General features: G+C 40.9%; 1 protein-coding gene across 1 annotated transcript in view; it reads left to right on the plus strand.

Annotated features, from left to right (window-relative positions):
- The window catches only part of DCUN1D4 (defective in cullin neddylation 1 domain containing 4), a 65947-nt gene that overhangs the window by 16094 nt on the left and 29961 nt on the right, over positions 1-19892 (plus strand). The window contains exons 3-6 of the mRNA XM_032466343.1: positions 3491-3561; positions 3739-3778; positions 11404-11518; positions 14304-14395. Of these exons, the coding sequence (XP_032322234.1) occupies positions 3491-3561; positions 3739-3778; positions 11404-11518; positions 14304-14395 (318 nt within the window). The remainder of the gene's footprint in view (positions 1-3490; positions 3562-3738; positions 3779-11403; positions 11519-14303; positions 14396-19892) is intronic.

The following is a 19892-nucleotide window of genomic DNA, read 5'->3' on the forward strand; positions in this document are numbered from 1 at the left end:
ATGAAGGAAAGGTTCGGATTTTTATGTATTTAAATTGTTTCTGACTCTCTTACAGAAGTAAACTCCTATTAGGACTGTTAATTTTTAAATTTGCTTCTTTTGGTTCATGGTCATTGTGTGAACTTACCAATAATTGTTTTATTCCTTATATGTCTCTGTCTGTACTGTGGGATTTTGTACCGAGGGTAGCTTGGGGGAAATGGACTTTGACCCTCTTCAGTGGCATTCACTTTTTTCTATTATACTGTTAGGTACAGCAAATGGTAATAAAAAACAAACCCCCCCAAAACCGAGAAGACTTTATGCCCAGTCAGCACTTGTTGATCGTTTTAAGAACACCCAGAAGATCATTTAGGCAAGCTGTTAATCAAGCAGGCTGTGCCTTTTTTGCAGAGCCATTTGTTGCTCTTAGTGCAGAATGTAAGGTTTGCATGTCACACAGGAGAGTCCAGCCCAGTCACTGCTTTACTGTGGAGGGCCGTTTGATCATGGACTGAATTAACCGAGCTTTTATCCTCTGGAGTTGAGATGTGAGCAGGAGATTTTTATAAATCAGTTAGTACTTTCCTAAATACGTTCTCTGTAAAGCATTTGATCTTTACCCTTAACATCTATTCCTTAAGGATGTGGAATCTATTTTAGATTTCAAGGTCTGTTACTTGCCCTGAGCACTGAGCAGATGAACCATAAATTCAATATATGTTAACCTTTGTGGATTTATGTTTTAATGCCATTTTGGTCTCTTTTCTCCCCCCTGAATCTGTCTCCTTCTTCGTGTCTTAACCGTGGTGAAACTAAAGAAAAAATATTCATGTTGCTAGTTCCTTCTCTCTCTTATTTTTTTGGTGAAGTGATAAGGTGGTTATGGTATTAGACCCCGGATATGTAAATAGAGAATTGCTGACATACATTCTGTGGCTTGTGACATGAACCTGGTTACTCTTGTTGCCTGTAAAGTGAAACTTCACGGACAGAACCTGATCTTAAATGCTTTTGTTTATTTTCTCCACTGTTGAGATTATCTCCCACTGTCATTATGAACATCAGTGGGTGATGTGTGACTGCAGAAATGTCATCATAGGCTGTAGAGATGATCAGCCCATGGGCCTCAGTCACAGAGGAAGCTCCAACTTTGATGTGAGGCTTGACTTGGACCTACAGAAAGTAGAGACCATTGTAGATAGCTCTGTGGTGTGGAAAATAGTATAACTGAATAGAGTGATAATTGATATCTTTTATTGGGCACATACTGTGGTCCAGGCATTACATTCACTGTTTGCCCCATGTAGGTATTGTAATCTCATTTTAGGGATGAGGACATTGAGATTTAGGTTAAGTAACTGGTAGACCTGAGTAACAGTTCAAACTGTTAGACATCAGAGTCAGGTTGTAAAACACAGTGATATTGTGGCAGAGATCCTGTATGTGTGTAGAAGAATTTAGCAATTTTAATTCGTTTAGATTCTCCTGTATGAATTTTGACAGTTGAATTAACATTAGGGGGTTCTGGAGACCTCACTGCTACAATGATATTTGGCAAGCCCGTTCTCTTTTCCCTTCTACGTGGCCTCAGTGAAAAGAGATCTAGACCCTTAAGTTTTCTGTTTTTGTTTTTTGGGGGGCCCAGGAGTTTATATTTCAAGATGTGAATGTAGAATATCATTTGTCTTCCAGTTTTTAAATTGGGATAGTACAAAAGGGGGGTTATGGCTTGGTGGTAGATGCCAGGGGCTGGGGTGGTGTAAGATTAAGCTCCCCAAAGCCTTTGCAGGTCAGGAGGGGGCTGTTGCTTCTAGCTTAAGAGCCCCCTACCCAGCTTCCAGGTTTATGAAATACAAGCATAAGTAAATAAATACACACACGTATGTGCACCCAAACACCCCACATGCTTTTTAATCTTTTTCTGTGCAAGTGCACTAATTAACATGGAAACTCAGGGTTCTGTGCACATTATGTTATCATTTACCTTCAATATGGCTAGACTATTCAGATGCCAAATAACTGACACTTTTCTGTATTTGAGGCCCTGCCCTGGTTATCTCTCAGCCAAACACTTTGCTGCTTTGGACCTTTCTCGATGGCTGTGCCTGTGGTGTCAGGCCACAGGCTCCCTCTGGGCCGGCCGGATACACGCACGTGTACGTGTACCTGGACGACTGCTGCTCCTGACAGTGGCCTGTGGGTGTCAGGGGCTTTGCTGCCTGCTGGCCCGTCTGCCCTCCAGGCCAGCGCAGACCTGGATTCCTGGCTCGATTTAGAAAAGAAAGTGATGCTTTCTAAATACTGGCAGGCAAGTCAGCTTGCTTTCCAGATTTGGAGCAGCAGCCCCAAGAGTCCAGCCCCAGCAGAGGCAACTTGAAAATTGTAGTGTCTGCTCTTTGCATCTGATGTGTGTCCCGAATAAAATATTCCAGTGAGGGGCAATGCTTTTCTTTTTTATCAGAATGGCATAACTTTGAGAGTTAGAGTATCTTTTCAAGGTTACTTTCAGACTAACCCTTTCTAATCTGTATGATAGTAAAGAAAAGGAACTAATGTAAATCCTGATTTTATGAAAATATCTCTGTTGATGCTTATTCAAATATGAAATTATTCATAGACTTTTAACTCATATTCACATAGCCTAGTATGTATGCAAGCATACTTAACTTTATAAAAAAACATTTGAAATTGGAGATTCAAAAGTCTAACGTTTTAACTTAAAAGTTTAATGTTGTGCAGGATTGTAAGACAGAGCAACTTAATTCGTCTTGTGTGTATGACTTGGTGTGCAGTTCTGAAGTTGTTAGAGATGCTACGTGGAGACAGTCTGATTTGTTTCTCTGTGAGTGTGAGCTCTGCCCTTGTGCTTCTGGTTCTATGGCACGTTTTACTATCGCAGTGCAGATAACTATAAACTCCCTCACAGGGCGCTGGGTGCTTGCAGCTGAGTCCTTTGATCTGTCCATCTTGTTAGATAGCAGGGGGAGGGGCCTAGATTCCCTTTCTGCTTAGCTGTATAAGAGCCAACAAAATGAGTATATTGTAAGAAATGCTGAATGGTTGAGATGCTTTCCTGTTATTTCTTTCCAGGAGCTTGATGTTGTGTTTGGTTCTGGAGAAGAGAAAGGGAAAGAGAAAGTGAACATGTTTCATTTGAGATCTGTCTTCCATTTGTGTGACTTGTTTAATTTGCTGACATTGATACTTTTCTATCAGGCTCAACTTCGTTGCTCATAGGATATTATAACTACTGAAGTATTTTTGTTTTACCTTATAATTCACATGAACATTTGATGAACTTGAACATTTGGTTGGGAACTTAACTTTATTGTCAGACTATTTCTAAGAGGTTGGTAGTTGCATGTTGTATCTTATTTATTAAGTATCAATGGAGATAGTATTCAGTTGTATCAAAACGTGTTTATCTTTACTTCTGAACTCTTTTTTAATAGTCTTTTTGCAGTATGGGAAATAAATGACACTGAATTTTCCCTTTTTTCTTTTAAAGACTTTCAGTTGAACTCTCATCTCTCAACACTGGCAAATATTCATAAGATCTACCACACCCTTAATAAGCTAGTAAGTCAATCTTTTAAAGACAAACTACCAGCTATTTAAAGTAGTTGTTTTAAGTGTATTTGATAAAAATTTAAATTATGGATATTATGATATTGGCTGTTTATGAAAATACTGAATTTTAAAATTTGCTGCATGGCATATGTGATTTCTTGGTAATAATGAACATATTTCTTGCAGAATCTAACAGAAGACGTTGGCCAAGACGATCACCAAACAGGTATCTGTAAATGCTAACACTACTTAATTTTAAATAAACTTCCTAATACAAAGTTATGAAGAAGAAACGCCAGCTGAGAATGCTCTGTGTTATTACAGCACATTCCATTAACAAGTTGTTACTTGGTTGAGGATGTTTTTCAGGGTGTATGAAGGCAGCCATGTTACAGCTCCTTCCCACCAGGAAAGCAGTTCTGGTTTAGGACAGAGAACTTCAGTGCCTTTAAAGGGAAACCTCTAGGGATTCTCTTCAGTGGTTTCAAGATACCGTTTCTCTACCGAAGTATTTTAGTTAATACCAAAAAGTTGCTACTGTAATGCAGTTGAAAAGTATTCCATAGATGTTTGTTGAATTGAGATGTAAAATGAATTGACGGGTAGGGAGGGGTGTTTGTGTGTGTTGTGTAGGTTGTGAGGATTTCTGAATGGGAAAATTGCAAGTTGATTATTGTAAACAGTTCTTTAGCCCCTTGGTTCTCAGGCTCCAGCTGGCATCATGGTTGCCTGGGGAGGGCTTGTTAGAACAGGTTGCTAGGCTCTGCCCCCCCCTCCCCGTTCCTGACTCTGGAGGTCTGGGCTGGGGTCCCAAAGCCTGCATTCCTCACCAGCTCCCGGGCCATGCTGATGCAGCTGGTCTGGGGGCCACAATGTGAGAACCCCTTCTCTAAACCGTTGATGGTCATGAAGTTCAGAAACTTGCACTTGATCTGTAGTTATGAAAATTTCTAGGAAGAATTGTTAAAATGTATTTTAAATTTGTTGAAAAATACCACAGGTATATATGAATACGTGCTTGTTAGAGAGTTGTGAATAGCACAAAAGCAAATGGAATAAAAAGTGCCAGTCCTCCTAAACGGCTCCCAGTCCAGCCTTCCCCCGGTACGCCAGTTTAATGTTTGTTCCTTCAGACATTTTTGTACCTGCATGTATTTTTATGGTAGTGGGTTTTTTAAATTTAGCATCAATGAGCTCATACTGTACATTCGATGTAACACTGTTCTTTCATTTAATTTTTTATTTAATGGTATGTCTTGGAGGTTGTTGGGATCTAGACCTGTCCCTCCCCTCCAGATGGGTTCAGGCACAAGATGGAGATTAAAGTAACAGTTTTGTTGGAAAACAGCCTGGATGAGCAGCAAAAAATGCAGAGGCTTTTCAGTATTTCACCTGAATTAAATAGCCTTAGATGCTGCCACAAGTAGTTAGGCACCACCCTCTTGCTGGCCCGCCTCAAACTCCCCACTAATGACAGAGGAAGGGTGTCAGCTTCTGCTGGCCAGCTGATCCGAAAGGGAGTTCAGCTGGGGCTGGGCCCTTCTGCTCAGTTCCTCCTCACTGGACTACCAGCTACATCGGACTCTCCACTCCTTCCAGGGGAGGGGGTGAGCGGAGGGGGCAGAGACCATGATGAGTGTGTTCTAGAAGGCCAGGCCGCAGAGGGTCCCTTCACCTGATCTTTCTGTTTCAGTAAATATAGGTCAGCTCAAAGGTGGTCAAAAACAGCTTCCTTAATAACTTTGAAAGTGATTTATTCACATGGTTTTAAAAGAAGTGTGAGAGGTGTAAACAGACAGCGGAGGCTTCTGTCCCGTTGTATGAGCCCTAGCTCCCGTCCCCACTGGCGCTCCACCCTTGACTCTCCAGACACAACTCCTAGGCTCTTGTATTTGCTTCCTGAATGATGATGACACTGATATATTTTCCCCAAGTACAAGTGTACATTTCTGTTGTCCTCTTGTTTCTGTCAGTATATCTTGGAGATCTTTTCATAGCAGCACATTTATAAAGCTTTATTTTTTAATGACTGCTTGATTTTCTATTCCATATTTAAGTGTGTGTAACTTTTAGCTACTACCAATAATGCTGAATATAATTTTCAGGGCCAGTTTTAATAGTCCAGAAAAAGCGCAGTTCTCTCATATTCTGAAACAGTATATTGGTAGGCATTGGAGATTTTTTTAAACTTCAGAGTTAGTGTAGTTTTGACTTTTTTTAAAACCAAATTTTGTATTTGTAAAGGCTTTGGGTTGTCTTTCCCTTGGCTAAGGTAATAAAACATCAGGGTTCTGAGTCTTATACGTTACGTAGTGAACGTTGAGCTTTGGATTTAAATGAGTGTTGTTACGATAGTAATTTCATATCTAAATATTTAAACTGAATGTGGCAGTTTAATAATTGTAAGCTATAATTAAGGAAGACGAAAGTGGAGAGTGTGTTTGGCCTCGTGCCTCCTTTTCCGCCCTTGGGGACAGTGGACATGTCTGGTGTTTGGTGCACGACATGCTGGCGCTGCGCCTGGTACCTCGGACGTGCCAGTCAGTGTCAGTTAGCATTAGTAATTTCGTAGAGTAGTCCAGTTCATTAATGTTCCCCCATCTGGTTACAGCATCACGTGTGATCACCGTACCTGACAGAGTATACTTTAAAAGTTAAACAACATAAGATCTCTAATGTTTGGAAATGTGAGAAAGTTCATCACTGTAGTGCCTCTTCAAATCTCTTGGCTCAACAGTAGTCTGAGAGTTTCTATAACAACTGTATATGGAAGAGCCAAACCAAGTGCAAAAGAGGCCAGTGTCTTCCTGCTCTGTCTCCTCTAACACTTTACTTTGGTGCTTTCCGTCTTCCTCCCACCAAAAAAAAAAGGAGGGGGAAAAAAGGAGAGAGAGCGTGTAGGTTAATATTGGAGAAGTAGCCCAAAATACTGGGAGTGAACTTAAAAAGCTAAAGAGGACCAAAAAAACATGATGAAGGAGGATGATAGTTGTTGAAAGTCAGTGTTATTTAGAGAGAAAGGAAAGGAAGTATTTTGGTCTTAAACAGTAGGATAAAAATTGCATATTTAGACACTAATAGTTTTACTCAAGCAAGCAAGTAGTTCAGTGATCTGTTCAGGAAATTGAAATAAAATATTAGGTACTGATAAGATGTCTTAAAATTCAGCCTATTTATCAACTTAAATTACTATGTCTTTGTGACATTGGTTCAGTGAAAAAGAAGGTGAAATAGCTGTATGAAAAGTATTGAAGTGGTAAAGTGTACCATATAAAATGTTATTAAGTGAATCAAGGCTATATGATACAACAGACTCATTAAAATGAAAATTAGTGAGATTTTTATATTGGAATATGCATTTATACTAAGTTCAGGAAAGTCAGAAAAATTTTCTAATTGTATAGATCTCTTATTTGGGGATGATTAGAAACTTGGCACACAATTTAATATGTCTTAAAGGAAATGAATCCTGCACAGGACTTTTTTTTTCACTTGAGGCTCACAAGCAAAAAGATTTTTTAAAAAAGAAAGTAGTGGCACACCTACTTAGATATACTGTTTATTAAGAATAACATGCTTAGTTAAATTAACAAAACAGCCAGCTGCATAGGTATTAAAAGGTCTTCAGTCTGATCCAGGTGAACTCAAATTGCTCTTTAAAATTGATTTTTCTGGGACCAAATATTAGAATAGATATGATAAAAATGTTGGCAGTATTTCTAATTGTTTAATGTGGGGAGAATAGTTATATTCATTGACTACCTGGTTTACTTGAAAATACTGTCAGTTACTAAAATACTTTATTTGTTCTCTTTGAACATTGAACCAAAAAGAAATGAACCTGAACGCAAGTCCTAACCTTTGGGTAAAAAATATAAACAATCTGTGTTGTCTTCCTGAGGATCATACAGACACCTCTGCATCAAGAAAGAGTTTCTAATGATGGGGGAGTTGGGAAGGTTGATTTCAGAGTCCCTGTCCAGCTAATGTATGGATGTTGCAGACTGAGCACCAAAGACCTGGCACAGTAACACGGAGGAGCCTGGGTCTTAGTCGGGTTTACTAGCTGGGATGATTTGTGTCTTCCTCTTCCCACTTCTCTGTTATATAGGAAAAGCCTTTCCCTCTTTCATAAGACGTTTCTGATGTAATGTAGTTGGATCCCTGAAGTCTATTTCACCACTGTTTTTTCTTGGGTGATTGGCAAAGATTGAAAACTTGCAGCCCTATTATTTTAAATTAATTTCGCGTTTCTTGAAGTTCATTAGGAAGTCGCTTTTATTTGTTAAGTATTTATTTGAATAGGAGCTTTAGTTGCTCAACTTTATCGGCTAGTTTTCTTATTCGTAGAATTGGGGTGGTAATAACACCTCTTTGGTTTGTGAAGATGACTTTGAAAGTGCTTTGTAGTTATTATTTTAAAATGTCAACCTTAATATTTTGTCTCTATCTGTAATGTCAGCTTGTTTGTGCCTAAGTAGATATTTTTAGTGAGTTAGAATAGCTTATTCTTTGAAGCAGGTAGACATTCCATAACAGTCTTGTTTATATTACTTGCTTACTTAATTTTTTTTAGTTTAAAAATAAAGGGTAGATAAAGTAATGCAAGTTTTGAGTCAGTAAAGTCTAAATTTAATGATATAAATAAGTACAAATTTGTAAAACATTCATTTAGCTTTAAGTGTTTATATTATAAAGACATCACAGAGTTATTTTAAGAAGCAAACATTCTTGAATATTTGTATATAAAAAAAAAAATCCTACCTGCCAGGAAACTTTAAGTCGAGTGCTTGCCTTAACTGATGAATGGGGGGAAAATCTGAAATGGTGATGTGTTACCTATTCATAGAGGTTTCAAATCAATGGAAATGTACTGATTTGAGCAGAATTTGATTGACACAAATTTTGAATAAATGTTTTAGGAACACATTTATTCAAAAACTTTTTTTGGAAGGTTGACCGTAGGACTGTTAGTGATGTGTGTGTCTTATTATTACCGTGGTAAGATGCTGCATTAGCTGCTCCATCTGCATAGGTGAGCCAGGCGGGGCCTACAAACAGGTGTACTTTCGTGCATGAACTTAAAGACCCGAGTTGTTGCTCTTGCTCAGGTAGGCTCCCTAGAGCCATGCTGGGGGTGGGGGAGCAGATTTCGGGCCACCAGGCCTTGAGTTGTGTGCCCTCTGTGTGTTTTTGTTGACTTGGTTCATGTTGTCAAATTATTTGAAGTAAACTTGTTTTCCTCAGCATTAAAAAATTGATTTTGAGGTAGCCTGAAACTTTTCACTGTCATACTGGGCCCTAGGGTTCTCCCTGTGGAGCTGTGCTCTGTCGTCCTTTGGACCTTCACAGGGGTGTGACTTTGACTCATCCTTCCTGGGAGAGGGGTGAGAGGTCAGTGAGCCAGTGGTACCTGAGCTGTAATGGTCACTGGGATGAGAAGACACCGTTTCATTGTGAAAGATGCCCCTAGCAGTCACTTGCTTATTATGGCAGGTTAGAGTGGAGGGATCTGAACAAATGCCACGGGAATAAATGAAAATAAAATGCCAAATGTGGGATAATTTGGGGCTAAAATACGAGTAAGTTTTACACAGACATCAGGAAAAGTGATTCGGGAAACTTTAACAGAAAGCGTTCATCAGTAAGGAAAAAAAACCTGAAAAAGTTAACTTAGGATGTTTGCATGTTTACCGGAGGCATACTCTCTCTTGTGGGGTAGGAGTCAGTGAGAGCCAGGCGTAGTACCGGTGTTTCTGCGGAGAGACAGATAGTAGAGGAGCTGGTGGATTGATCTTTATTGGTGAATGTTGGTGAAGACATTGTTTTAAATACTGTCCGTCTTCCCACGGGCCGAGGGGAAAAGTGCATTTCCTCTGCGTTCTGCAAACACTGATGGACGGGAGGGGTTCCTGCCTCCGGTAAGGCGAGGCGTACTTTCTCATTCCGCAGGCCCCACCCCAAGGCATTAGGGACAGGAAGGAATCTTGTCTTGTCTGTGGGTGGCTGTCCAGACCTTTCTGTGTGCCTCAGTGTACGCGGGGTTGTCGCCCACGGGGGAGAGGAGCGGGGTGCACAGGGGTGGCAGCCGTGTCCTGTGTGGCTGACCATCCGGGCCCGCCCCCCCGCCCCTGGTGCTCTCTCCTCCTTGACTTCCCTTGGTTACACTGGCTCAGGTTTTCTCCCCACCTCGGGCTTCCCCTTCCTTCCCAGCCCCAATGTCCACACTCCACTCCCCGGGGCTGTGGCCTCGGGTCCCTGCTTCTCAGTCTCTGCTGTCAGGGCCACGTGGAGGTGGCCGGGGGTTTGGGCCTTGCTGCCAGGCTGCTCAGGTTCCTTCCTTAACTTCACCTCCTGCTTTCCAGCTGCTCCTCCATCCCTCTGCTTGAGTTTGCTCATGTGTAAAATCGGGGACGTAGGCAACACCTCCACCATAGGGTGGGTGTGAGGATCCAGTGAGCACTGAGGTTCAGCCCGAGCTCACACCCCCAGCGTGGCGTCAGAGCCCAGCACCTACCTACGTGCACCTGAGCGCTCATCAAGCGGATGTCTCTTCTTCACAAAACTCCTGAGAGGTAGATATCCCAGATGATGTAGAGGTAGATTCTTCAAATGATGAACTGGAGACCCAGAATAAGTCAGTGCCTGATGGAGGCCTGTAGTAAGGTGAAGAGCTGGAACTCGTTCACTGGGGGCAGATCACCCACCCCAGCACCCAGTGCTCTCTCATCCCGTGGCTCACTGAGGGCCCAGCGTCTTGCACCAGGGACCAGTGGAAGTAGGAGAGACATGCGGTCCAGAATTCACCACTTAACACTTCTGAGACCTTGGAGAGCCTCAGCCTTAGTTTTCCCGTCTGTCAGTAGAGATAATTATCTCTGCCCTGCCTGTCATTCAGGGTGGTTGTGGGAAGCAACTGACATACTATCTCTGATAGCACTTGTGCCAAGATGGGATGTTTTAATTATCTTATAATTGTTTTGTAATTTATAACAATTTAGGACAGTGAGACTGTCTGGGTTTGAACTCCAGTTTTTCCACTTTACTGACCTTTCTCTGCCTCCGTTTTCTTATCTGCACAGCCAGTAGTGATTATTCTTCTTTCATAAGCTTGTTATGAGGTTAAGTGAGTTCATACATGTAAGTGTGTTAAGAACAGGGCATGGCTCATGGTAAGGTCTCAGTAAGTGTTCCATGTTGTTATTGTCTGTTGTTATTACATTTTAATATCTTCTACCAGATGAAAGTTATGCTTCTGAAAACCCTGACCAGAAGTGGCAGAATTTCCTTCAAGTGGCAGAAACAAAACTAAAAATGATTATGGTCGTTTTGCTCAAGATCGTGTCAGATTTTTGCCCTAAAAATCGAAATCCTGTTTTTTAAAAGTCAGATATGCCTTGAAGCTTAAGAATGTTGGGACTGATGTGTTTGTATGTATTTTAGGTCCAAGGTCACCAGTCAAGCTGGCCTTGCTTAATGAGTTACGGAAACACGATAGCAGCACAATTCCTTTTGAAGGAGCATCGACATGTAAAAGAAGCTGGAAGTGTAGATGATTTATATTAGCATTTTTGGAGAGTAAACTGAAGTCATGATAACTGTCATTTCTGGTGTGGGTTTTTTTTGGGGGGGAATAATAGATTATTTGTGTCATTGCTAGGTTTATTTCTTGACCGTAACATTTTCTCTAAGAGGAACTAAAAGCCACTTTTTCACCTTATAGCATTTGTAGATAACATCTAAACTCTTTGCAGTACAAGCCACGGCCGCTTTTCCTTTAGCAGTGATGTCCCGTGGAAGGGTTTCGACGTGGCACTCCTGACTTTTGTGCTCTTCGACCCTGTTTTGTAGGAAGTCTGCGGTCTTGCAGTTCTTCGGACTGCTTTAGTAAAGTGATGCCGCCGAGGAAAAAGAGAAGACCTGCCTCTGGAGATGACTTATCTGCCAAGAAAAGCAGACACGATAGGTACGTGGCAGAGACCCTGCATCTGGAATGGTGGCGTGCATGCCTGAGAGGCACCCTTCTGGCCAGGCCCAAGTGCCAGCTAGAATATTGCTGTGGTCCTGCCAGGCAGACTTTCAAAGTGTAATTCTTTCGTGGTACTTATTTAATGTGTGGGTTTATGAAACAAAAACAAATTAGGTCATCTGAGTTCTGATAAATTCAAGTTTTATCGTAGTCCATTGATCCACTAAAACTGGTGTAGAGTTTCTTTCCTTTTAAGGGCCTGCGGTCTGTGCCTGCTGAGGACCTCAGGATTGCATGTATCTGTTCTTGACAAGGGTCGCACGGGAGTCCCGTAGCTGCCTTGGCAAGGACCGGGTCCGAGCGGCTGGGGAGAGCTGCCTGTACTGAATGCTCTAAGCCTGCCTGGATTATTAGTCGAGCTGAGGTTTATTCTCAGAAGAGCGAGAATTTGCTTGAAACCGTGAAAAACAAAACTGTTGAGATCACTTCTTTCAGACAACTGTTAGTTTTGGTAACTCCCTGGGCCTGTTAAACTTTCTTATTTTAGGCATCTTTACTGATTCCCCCTGATTTTAATAGCCATTTTTTGGTTCTCTCTTTTCTTTTCTTTCTTTTCCTTCAAACAATGACCAGACAGCATCGTTTTCATCTTTCCAGCTTTTTCCCATCTTCCTCCTCTCAGCTCAGTAGGTCACTTCACTTCACTAGGAGGCCTGAATTACCACACTGATAAATCGAGGGGGTTGGATGAGATTTTTCTGCTTCTTTCCTGTTGTGATACTTCATATGCTACAGCTCTCGCAGGGATAGAGAGGGGGACTCTGAAATGTGAAAGTCATGTCACTGTTCATATTTCCATTGAGCGGGAAATAGTACCTGAAAGAAGATAGCAGTGATTAAAAGATAATCACCAACAATGTTTAGACTAGTGATTCAGCTTTATGAAGCCAAGTTCCTTGACACTTTGGTTTGTAGATGTGATTATCAGGGAATTGTTAAATTCTAACAGTCACATAGCATGACTGTATAGAGCACTTACTGTTTTTTCACCACAGCCTAGCATCATTTAGCATGATAAAAGCCAGTCTGAAACCTGGTAGCTGAACTGCAGAAGGGCATGAGGTACTCCTACTGAGAGCATTTTAGTGGTCATCCAAGGGATGGGGAGCTTAGCATTATCTGAGTTTTATTCTCGGTCTTTTTAAAAAAACAACTTTATTTACATACCACAGTGTGCACAACCTTAAGTGTACAATTCAGTGATTTTTTACTAAGTTGTTAGAGTTGTGCAGCCGTCACTGCAAATCAGCCCAGTGTGAAACCCTGATGACCATATACATTTACTCCCTGTTCTTACTCCCAGCCCCAGGCAACTATGAATTTACTTTCTGTCTGTGGATTTCTCTTTTCTGGGCATTTCACATAAATGGTCTTTTTGTGCCTCTTTTATTTCACTTAGCATCCTTTTATTGAGGTTCATCCATGTATGTAAAAGTATGTGTTAGTGTTTTGTTTCTTTTATTTGCTGAATATTATTTCCTTATCCTTTTTTATGTAGAGAATTTTTAAGTAATTCAAACATTACAGTGTCATATATAGGTCTCCAGGTTATTGACCAGTAGTAGACTTTGAGCTGAGATTGGAATGTCCAAGCCCAGGATTTGAACATATCTGTATGAGCCCTGGCCAGTATCCACCTTTGTTTCCAGGTGGTATGGCTACTTTTTTATAAAAGAAATACAAAACTGATGGTTTGCAGTTTCAGTATCTTAATACCCTATAACCATTTTTTTAAAGCTCCAAATCTCTAATCAGCTATATATAGATATTCTGGTGAATGTCTAGGTCATGAATAAGTGCTCATTTAAGAATAATTCTGTATTATTTTCTATGCTATGTAAATAAAAACCACATTTATAAATGTTTATATATATAACTATTTAGACCATTTGTATATAAATAAAGGATAAAAGAAGTATATACACATAATTTACTCTATCAAAATCATGGTTTTAAAGATACTGCCTCTTCTCCCCTCCTCAAGTAGGGAGTGTCTTGGTTCTCAGCCCCATGTCATCATGAGGTAAGGAGTCCCTGCGGAGGGTCCTTGCGTTGCAGGAGGAGGCCGCTGTGCTTGCTGCTTCATTTCTCCACACTATGCAGCATTTCCACAGTCCTAGGGTGTAATGAGAAGAGGGCAGAAGCCAGGGTTTCTCTGTATTTCTTTTCCCTGAGGTTTTGTTCCTGAAGGCTTGGACATAATTTGATGTTTTTTTTAATTTGCTATAACGTTCCCTGGAGATGTCTAATATTGCCAGGTTCATCCTTAAACTGTGCTCTGTGCCCAGGCTGACCCGTATGACACAGGAGTCTGGAGAACTTAATGCAGAGGCATGAGTGAGGTCTAGGGTCATCAGTGGAAGAAAGCACCATAGACATTTCTTGCTGTATCTCACAATTGTTCTCTAGCTAGTTCTGGCTAGAGAGGTAGAAGGGAGTATATCAGATACTTGTTCTGTTCAGTTCTTACTAATTATTTGTTCGTCAAAGAAAAACCTGTATTAAGTGCTTACCATTTAATTCTATATTGGGTATGACTGTGTTTAAAGCTACAGTTATAAAAGCTGAAGCTTCCAAATGAAAGAAGTGAAATATTGTAAATATACATGAAATACCGATTGAATAGATGTCTGTTTAGGTAAAAGAATAAAAACTATTTGCTATTTAAAAAAACTCGGTATCTTTACTTTAAATAACTTAAAACTCCTTTCTCAATTTCTAGCATGTATAGAAAATATGATTCAACTAGAATAAAGACTGAAGAAGAAGCCTTTTCAAGTAAGAGGTGCTTAGAATGGTTCTATGAATATGCAGGTAGGTAATCATTTACATCCTCTAAGATTGAGCTTCATAAAAAGAAGGAGATTAAAGAATAAAAAATGAGTACTTTTCGAATTCAGTGTGTGTGTGTGTTTGTGTGTGTGTGTGTGTGTGTGTGTGTGTGTGTTTCTGCCTGTGCCTGTTTTTGGGAGAGAACACAGTTGAAACAAATCACCAAATATCCTATTTATAGCCAGTAGCTAAGCCAAAGAATTCAGAACACTAGAAGGGAACTGAAAAGACGAAATGTACTTGGGAGAAATACTTTGGATTGCTAGGAAACCTATTGAGCATGCTGGTAAAGGGTGATTATTTGGTTTACACATCAAAGTTAAAATGAGCTTTGCTGCTTTGAACCTTTGTGCAGCACAGTGGAATTTCTTATATTAAGTGTCTCTGTTTTGAAAGATCATTTGGCAGACAGTGTTTGTTTTGTCATTTAAAATGTCTTAAATCTGATCCCATTTTTGCAACTTACTATAATTGGTTGGATAATGTAATACTGAAATAAAGGATTTGTTTTTGTGGCTGTGTATGGTGTAAAAAGGGGGAAAGAAAAATTTTCAGACAAGTTTGAGCTGAGGGCTCTTTTACCTTTCCTCCTCCCCACCGTGTTTCCGGCTCTGTCATAACCTGTCATCTTGACTGTTCCATCTCTACTCCCAGCCAGGATCTATTTGCTTCCTATTGTCTTGTTTAAAAAATAATAAACTGAACAGATCATGCATGTCATTCTCTAACAGTCCACTGCACCCTTGCCCCCCACTTAAAAATTCCTGCTACCTGTAGGATGAAAGACAGCTAACATACTGCTGTCCCTTTGCCTCGAGTGTTTGTCTCCACTTTTCCATCTGACAAATTGCTATACATCTTTTACCTTAATTAGCTTAATAGCCTTCCTTTTACTTATACAGGAAAGATATTATTCATACCTGGTTTTGCTGGGTATCAAAACGAGGATTACTCCTAGGGCCAGTGTTTTCCTCTATCCCTACCCTACCCTTTTTTTGATAAAAGTCTTGCCCCTTTGGTCACAGAGCTGTTCCAGGGGCTGGTGGGTAATCCAGGTAGGGACAATCAGATACAATTGTCTGTGGTTTTCAGGTTGAAGCTGGGAGAGGAGCATCTTTCTCCTCTGGTGGTAGGCTTGAAAGGATGTGATCCTGAGTCCTGTAGTTCTTTGGATTTTTGTGAGCCATCCCAGTGTCTTTCTAGTGAATTCTCTTTCATTACTTGAACTAGTTTGAGCTGGATTTTGTTGGCAGGTCATGACAACATAGTACAAACGCTTATATAGTATTAGAATTTATTGTTTTCATGTTTAGGTCCTGAGAACATGAATCTCTTGAAGGCTTTGGTATTCCCAGTGAATGTGGTCGGCATGTTGCCAGGTTCTCAGTGCTTGGGGGCTTAATGAATGGAGAGTTTCCTTGTATTCGTGTCACTTTGACTATGAAGATCTCTTGCTTTCTTACATTGGTCCACATTTATTGTTATGTAATGTATTATAAAAAGGAAAGTTTAAACAGAGAAAAAGTGTACTTAATCCCACTACCATAGCACAGCTATTTTGACTTTTATGTGTGTCTTCCTTTATAAGCAAATATAAAATTTTCCATAGTAAAAGCCACACTTCTGTTTCCTTTGAAAAGGAAGCAGGCTACAGTTTTCCTTCTTGTTTGCTTTTCTCTAGCTCAGAAAGGTGACATTTAGGACAAAGATTAAGCCACATTCTTTAGGCTCCTTGAGGTCCCTGCGAGGTGGTTCCTTGTGGTTTCATCACTGCAAGAAGTTTCTGTGGGTGTGACTATCCATATTTTTATTAACCACCCACCCTTTTTTTGCTTCTTTTCTTTATATCTTACTGGTAGGGAAAATGGCTTGAAATTGGGAATTAAAAGCCCCAACTAGCACCTGCTTTCATTTTTAATATCCCAACCACATGAATAAACACTGTAGATCAGTATTATTCAAGAAAAACGAATGGTGAGATGTTCCAGGAAGGCAGACAGGTTGTGCTCTGGGCGAGCGTGTGGTAGCAGGCGATGAGGCCACGGCCCCCGATGCTCGGGCGAGGGGCCTGTCCCACTGTGCTGTTTGCACGCTCCCTCGGAGAGAGCCACCTGGCTTTGGCTGACTCCCTGCAGTGCACCTGGAGTGGAGTGGAGGGTGGGAGGGGCCTCGGTGGTGTCGTTGTTCTACATGGGCGGACCTTAGTTCTTCCCAGAGTTCTCAGTTCCACCCCTCACCTCACCCTCTGCCCTCTGCGGCTCCTGCAGCCTGAGCCCAGCTCCTCCCAGCTCCTGCCTGGCCAGTTAGCCCCATGCATTCTATGACGCAGCCTCTCACCTTTTTAAATCCCTCTCAACTCAATTTCTAATTATCAGAAATTTAATACATGCTCCACTGGGGCTCTGGTCCTGTTCTCTGTGGTTGTAGGTTTACTCTCTTTTGTACTTTGGTTCTCTGTGACTTTAGAAAGGATTGGCAGGGGGAGTGTGTTTAGACCTTCATCTGAAAGTGGAATCCAGTTTCTTTCCATTGTATAAAAAGTTTTACGTAAATGATCTAACAAATTCTTTCCAAAATATATCTAGGAATAAGAGGTTAGGCCAAATATACAAGTGCCAACATTGATTTCAGAGCCACACTAAAGTTCACACATGTTGGTTGTAAAAGTTCTGCGAGTCCTGACTGTGGGCTTTTCCTCTCTACTTTGGATAGGTTCTACAGCAGAAGTGTTCACTGAAATGAGATTAGGGACCAGGAGCAGGTGCTCAGTGGCAAAGTGGTCTGTCAGTGAAGGAGACGGCATGGCCTGTTTGCTTCAGTGGTGCACCATGGTGTAATTATGGAAACTACCATGAGAGTCTTGGGCCATCACAAAAAGCTTAAATATATTTAGTGAGGGGCCCCTGCTTGAAATGTCAGTGGGAGTGGGAGGATCACTTTTTTTTGAGATTATTTTTGGTGCATCCACTTTCCAAATGTACCTCCAGTATCTTGTCACCAGGGCATTCTATAGCTTATTATTTCAGATATAACTTTTTTAAACCATCTCCCTCAAACCTCACTTTTAATCCACTTTGTGTTAGCCAGTGGCATATTTATTAGATTAAGATTGCTCAATTCTGCAGGTGAATTGATAAATCTAGTGTAAACACATCCATAATCTCAGTGAACAGCGTGATTACGACTAGATCTAAATGCGTGCGCAGGAAAGATAGTGAGAACAAAGGGAACGGTGTGGTAGATGGCAGGGTTACGGGCAGCCTTTAAGTGATGTTGACTGATGAGCTGTATTAACATATTTAGGGTAAAATGTTAAAGTAGCATGAGTCATGCCATTGCAGATCACCCTGTTAAAGCCTTGTTCTTTTAAAACACACAGATGCAAGTGTATATAAGTAGTATGACAATGGCATTGCATAAAAGGTGGGAAGAAGAACAAAAGGGGTAACTTGACATCACTACTGCCCAGCACACCTCAGCAGACCTTTGCGGGCTCGCTACGTGCCAGACTGTGGGGTGTGGATGACGGAAGCGCCGTGCTTGGAGCTCATTTTCTAGTGTGGCAGGCAGCCAGGCAGACAGACAGACCGACCAATGGAGGAACGTCGTCCTTGCAATGAGCATTCACCCGGAGAGGAGGCCGGGTTGCTCAGAGACCCTCAGGCCTTGTGCACAGCCAGCAGGTAGGGCAGGTGGCTTGCTAGACTCAAGAATAGTTTGCAGTGAAGATGAAGAATAGAAACCAAAGACAGGATTATGAAGTACCTTTTTTTTCCTCCGCTCTATGCAACCACGTCCCAAGAAGTCCCATCAGTAGATACCAGAGAGGCACCTGTTCCTAAAAACAGAACTTCCTAGCAAAATAGGAATAGATGAATACTCTCATCTGAGGATAATGATTCTTTAATCTCACTGAGTACTTTATAGGAGTGGATTGAGGAGAAGAACTATGAAACGTGGATACACATGGTCACCTACAGTGCAGTGATGCAAAGTGTGTCAGCCAGGTGTTCTCACAAGAGGGTTATCAGGCATGTAGTGGACAGAGCAGGGTGAAGATTTGATAGGTACAGCACGAACCCACGTATGCAGATAGACAAATCCAGAACTGCATTTCATTGTGTATTTGCACATACATAAATACATAGCAGAAAGGTCTGGGGGGCTACATGCCTAAACGGTGAGGAAGGGGAGAAGTCAGTCTCTCTGTTTACTCCACTTTACTTGGACTTCTCTGTTTGAACATTTCACCATGTGAATGTATGCATGTATGGTTTGTGTAATTTACACGAGTGTGCACTTGTGGGCGTGCATACTCTCAGCCCCAAACAGTGAAGTGCTAACTATTCCCATTTGAGTCAAGAATGAGATAAGGATGCCACTCTCACTTTCTTATTTGCCATTGTTTTGGAAGTTATTAACTAGTGCTGCTAGATGAGAGAAAGAAAGAAGGGGCATAAATATAGGAAAGGAGGTGGCAAAAATGATCATTGTTGAAGATGAGATGATTGAATTATTGTACCTGGAAGGTCAAAGAAAATTGCGTGAAAAACGTAGAAACTAGTATCTATTTCATGCATGTAGAATTCTGTAAAACGCCTTATTTGGGGAAGGGTTCTTCAGGAAACTCTTTCATAAATAGTTGTCTCTGGGGAGTAGGGAGAGGTTAGAGGGGAAACCTTTGCTTTTTTAAACATTTTGATTTTTAATTTTACTTTTAAGTGAAATTTTGTGTGATGTTCATGGATTAATGTTGCCCCAAAAAGCCAAGTTAAAAATTAAATGTGCTTTTTTATTTGATTTTCCCGTAATAATCAAGGAAAGGAAATTAAGAATATGTAGAAAAACATGTCAAATAAAAGGAGGAAAAAGAAAGTACTGGAAAAAAGTAACAGATTTGGATATGTCAAACAAAATTTTTTTTAACAAAGTAGCCCATTTGTGATTAAAGGAAAATAGCACATGCAGAAAAAGTATTTGCTCTGGCCAGATTAAGAGGAAGAGCTGAGTTTTGACTTTAGGGGGAGCTAAAATTGGAAGCAGAGGCGTGACACAAGTCTTAACCTGCACCCAAGGTGATTTTAATATTCATCCTTCCTTGAGAACAACCGTTTATACTTCTATTTTGATTGAGTTATTACTTTGTATAGAAATTACTCTTAAGCTTTCCTGGAAGTCAGGGATCGTGTATCATTCCTCTTTCGCCACTTTGACAGGGCGTAGTTCCAGCGTGTGCCCAGCACATATTATCTGAATGAAACTAAGACGTTTTAAGATAGTGGGTCCTGCTGGACTTGGCGACTGACTAGATCTAGATGCTGTGGAGGACTGTAGAGTGATTCTGGTATTCATTCATTCATTCAGTGAACTTTATTGAGCAACTACTTTGTGCCAGGTGGTATGCTTACACTATAAGCTATAGAACAAATAGCCCTTAATCTTGAAGAACTTAGAAGGAAAGACAGGTGAGCTGGGACTT

The sequence above is a fragment of the Camelus ferus genome, chromosome 2 (assembly GCF_009834535.1).
Source record: "Camelus ferus isolate YT-003-E chromosome 2, BCGSAC_Cfer_1.0, whole genome shotgun sequence".
Lineage (NCBI taxonomy): Eukaryota > Metazoa > Chordata > Mammalia > Artiodactyla > Camelidae > Camelus > Camelus ferus.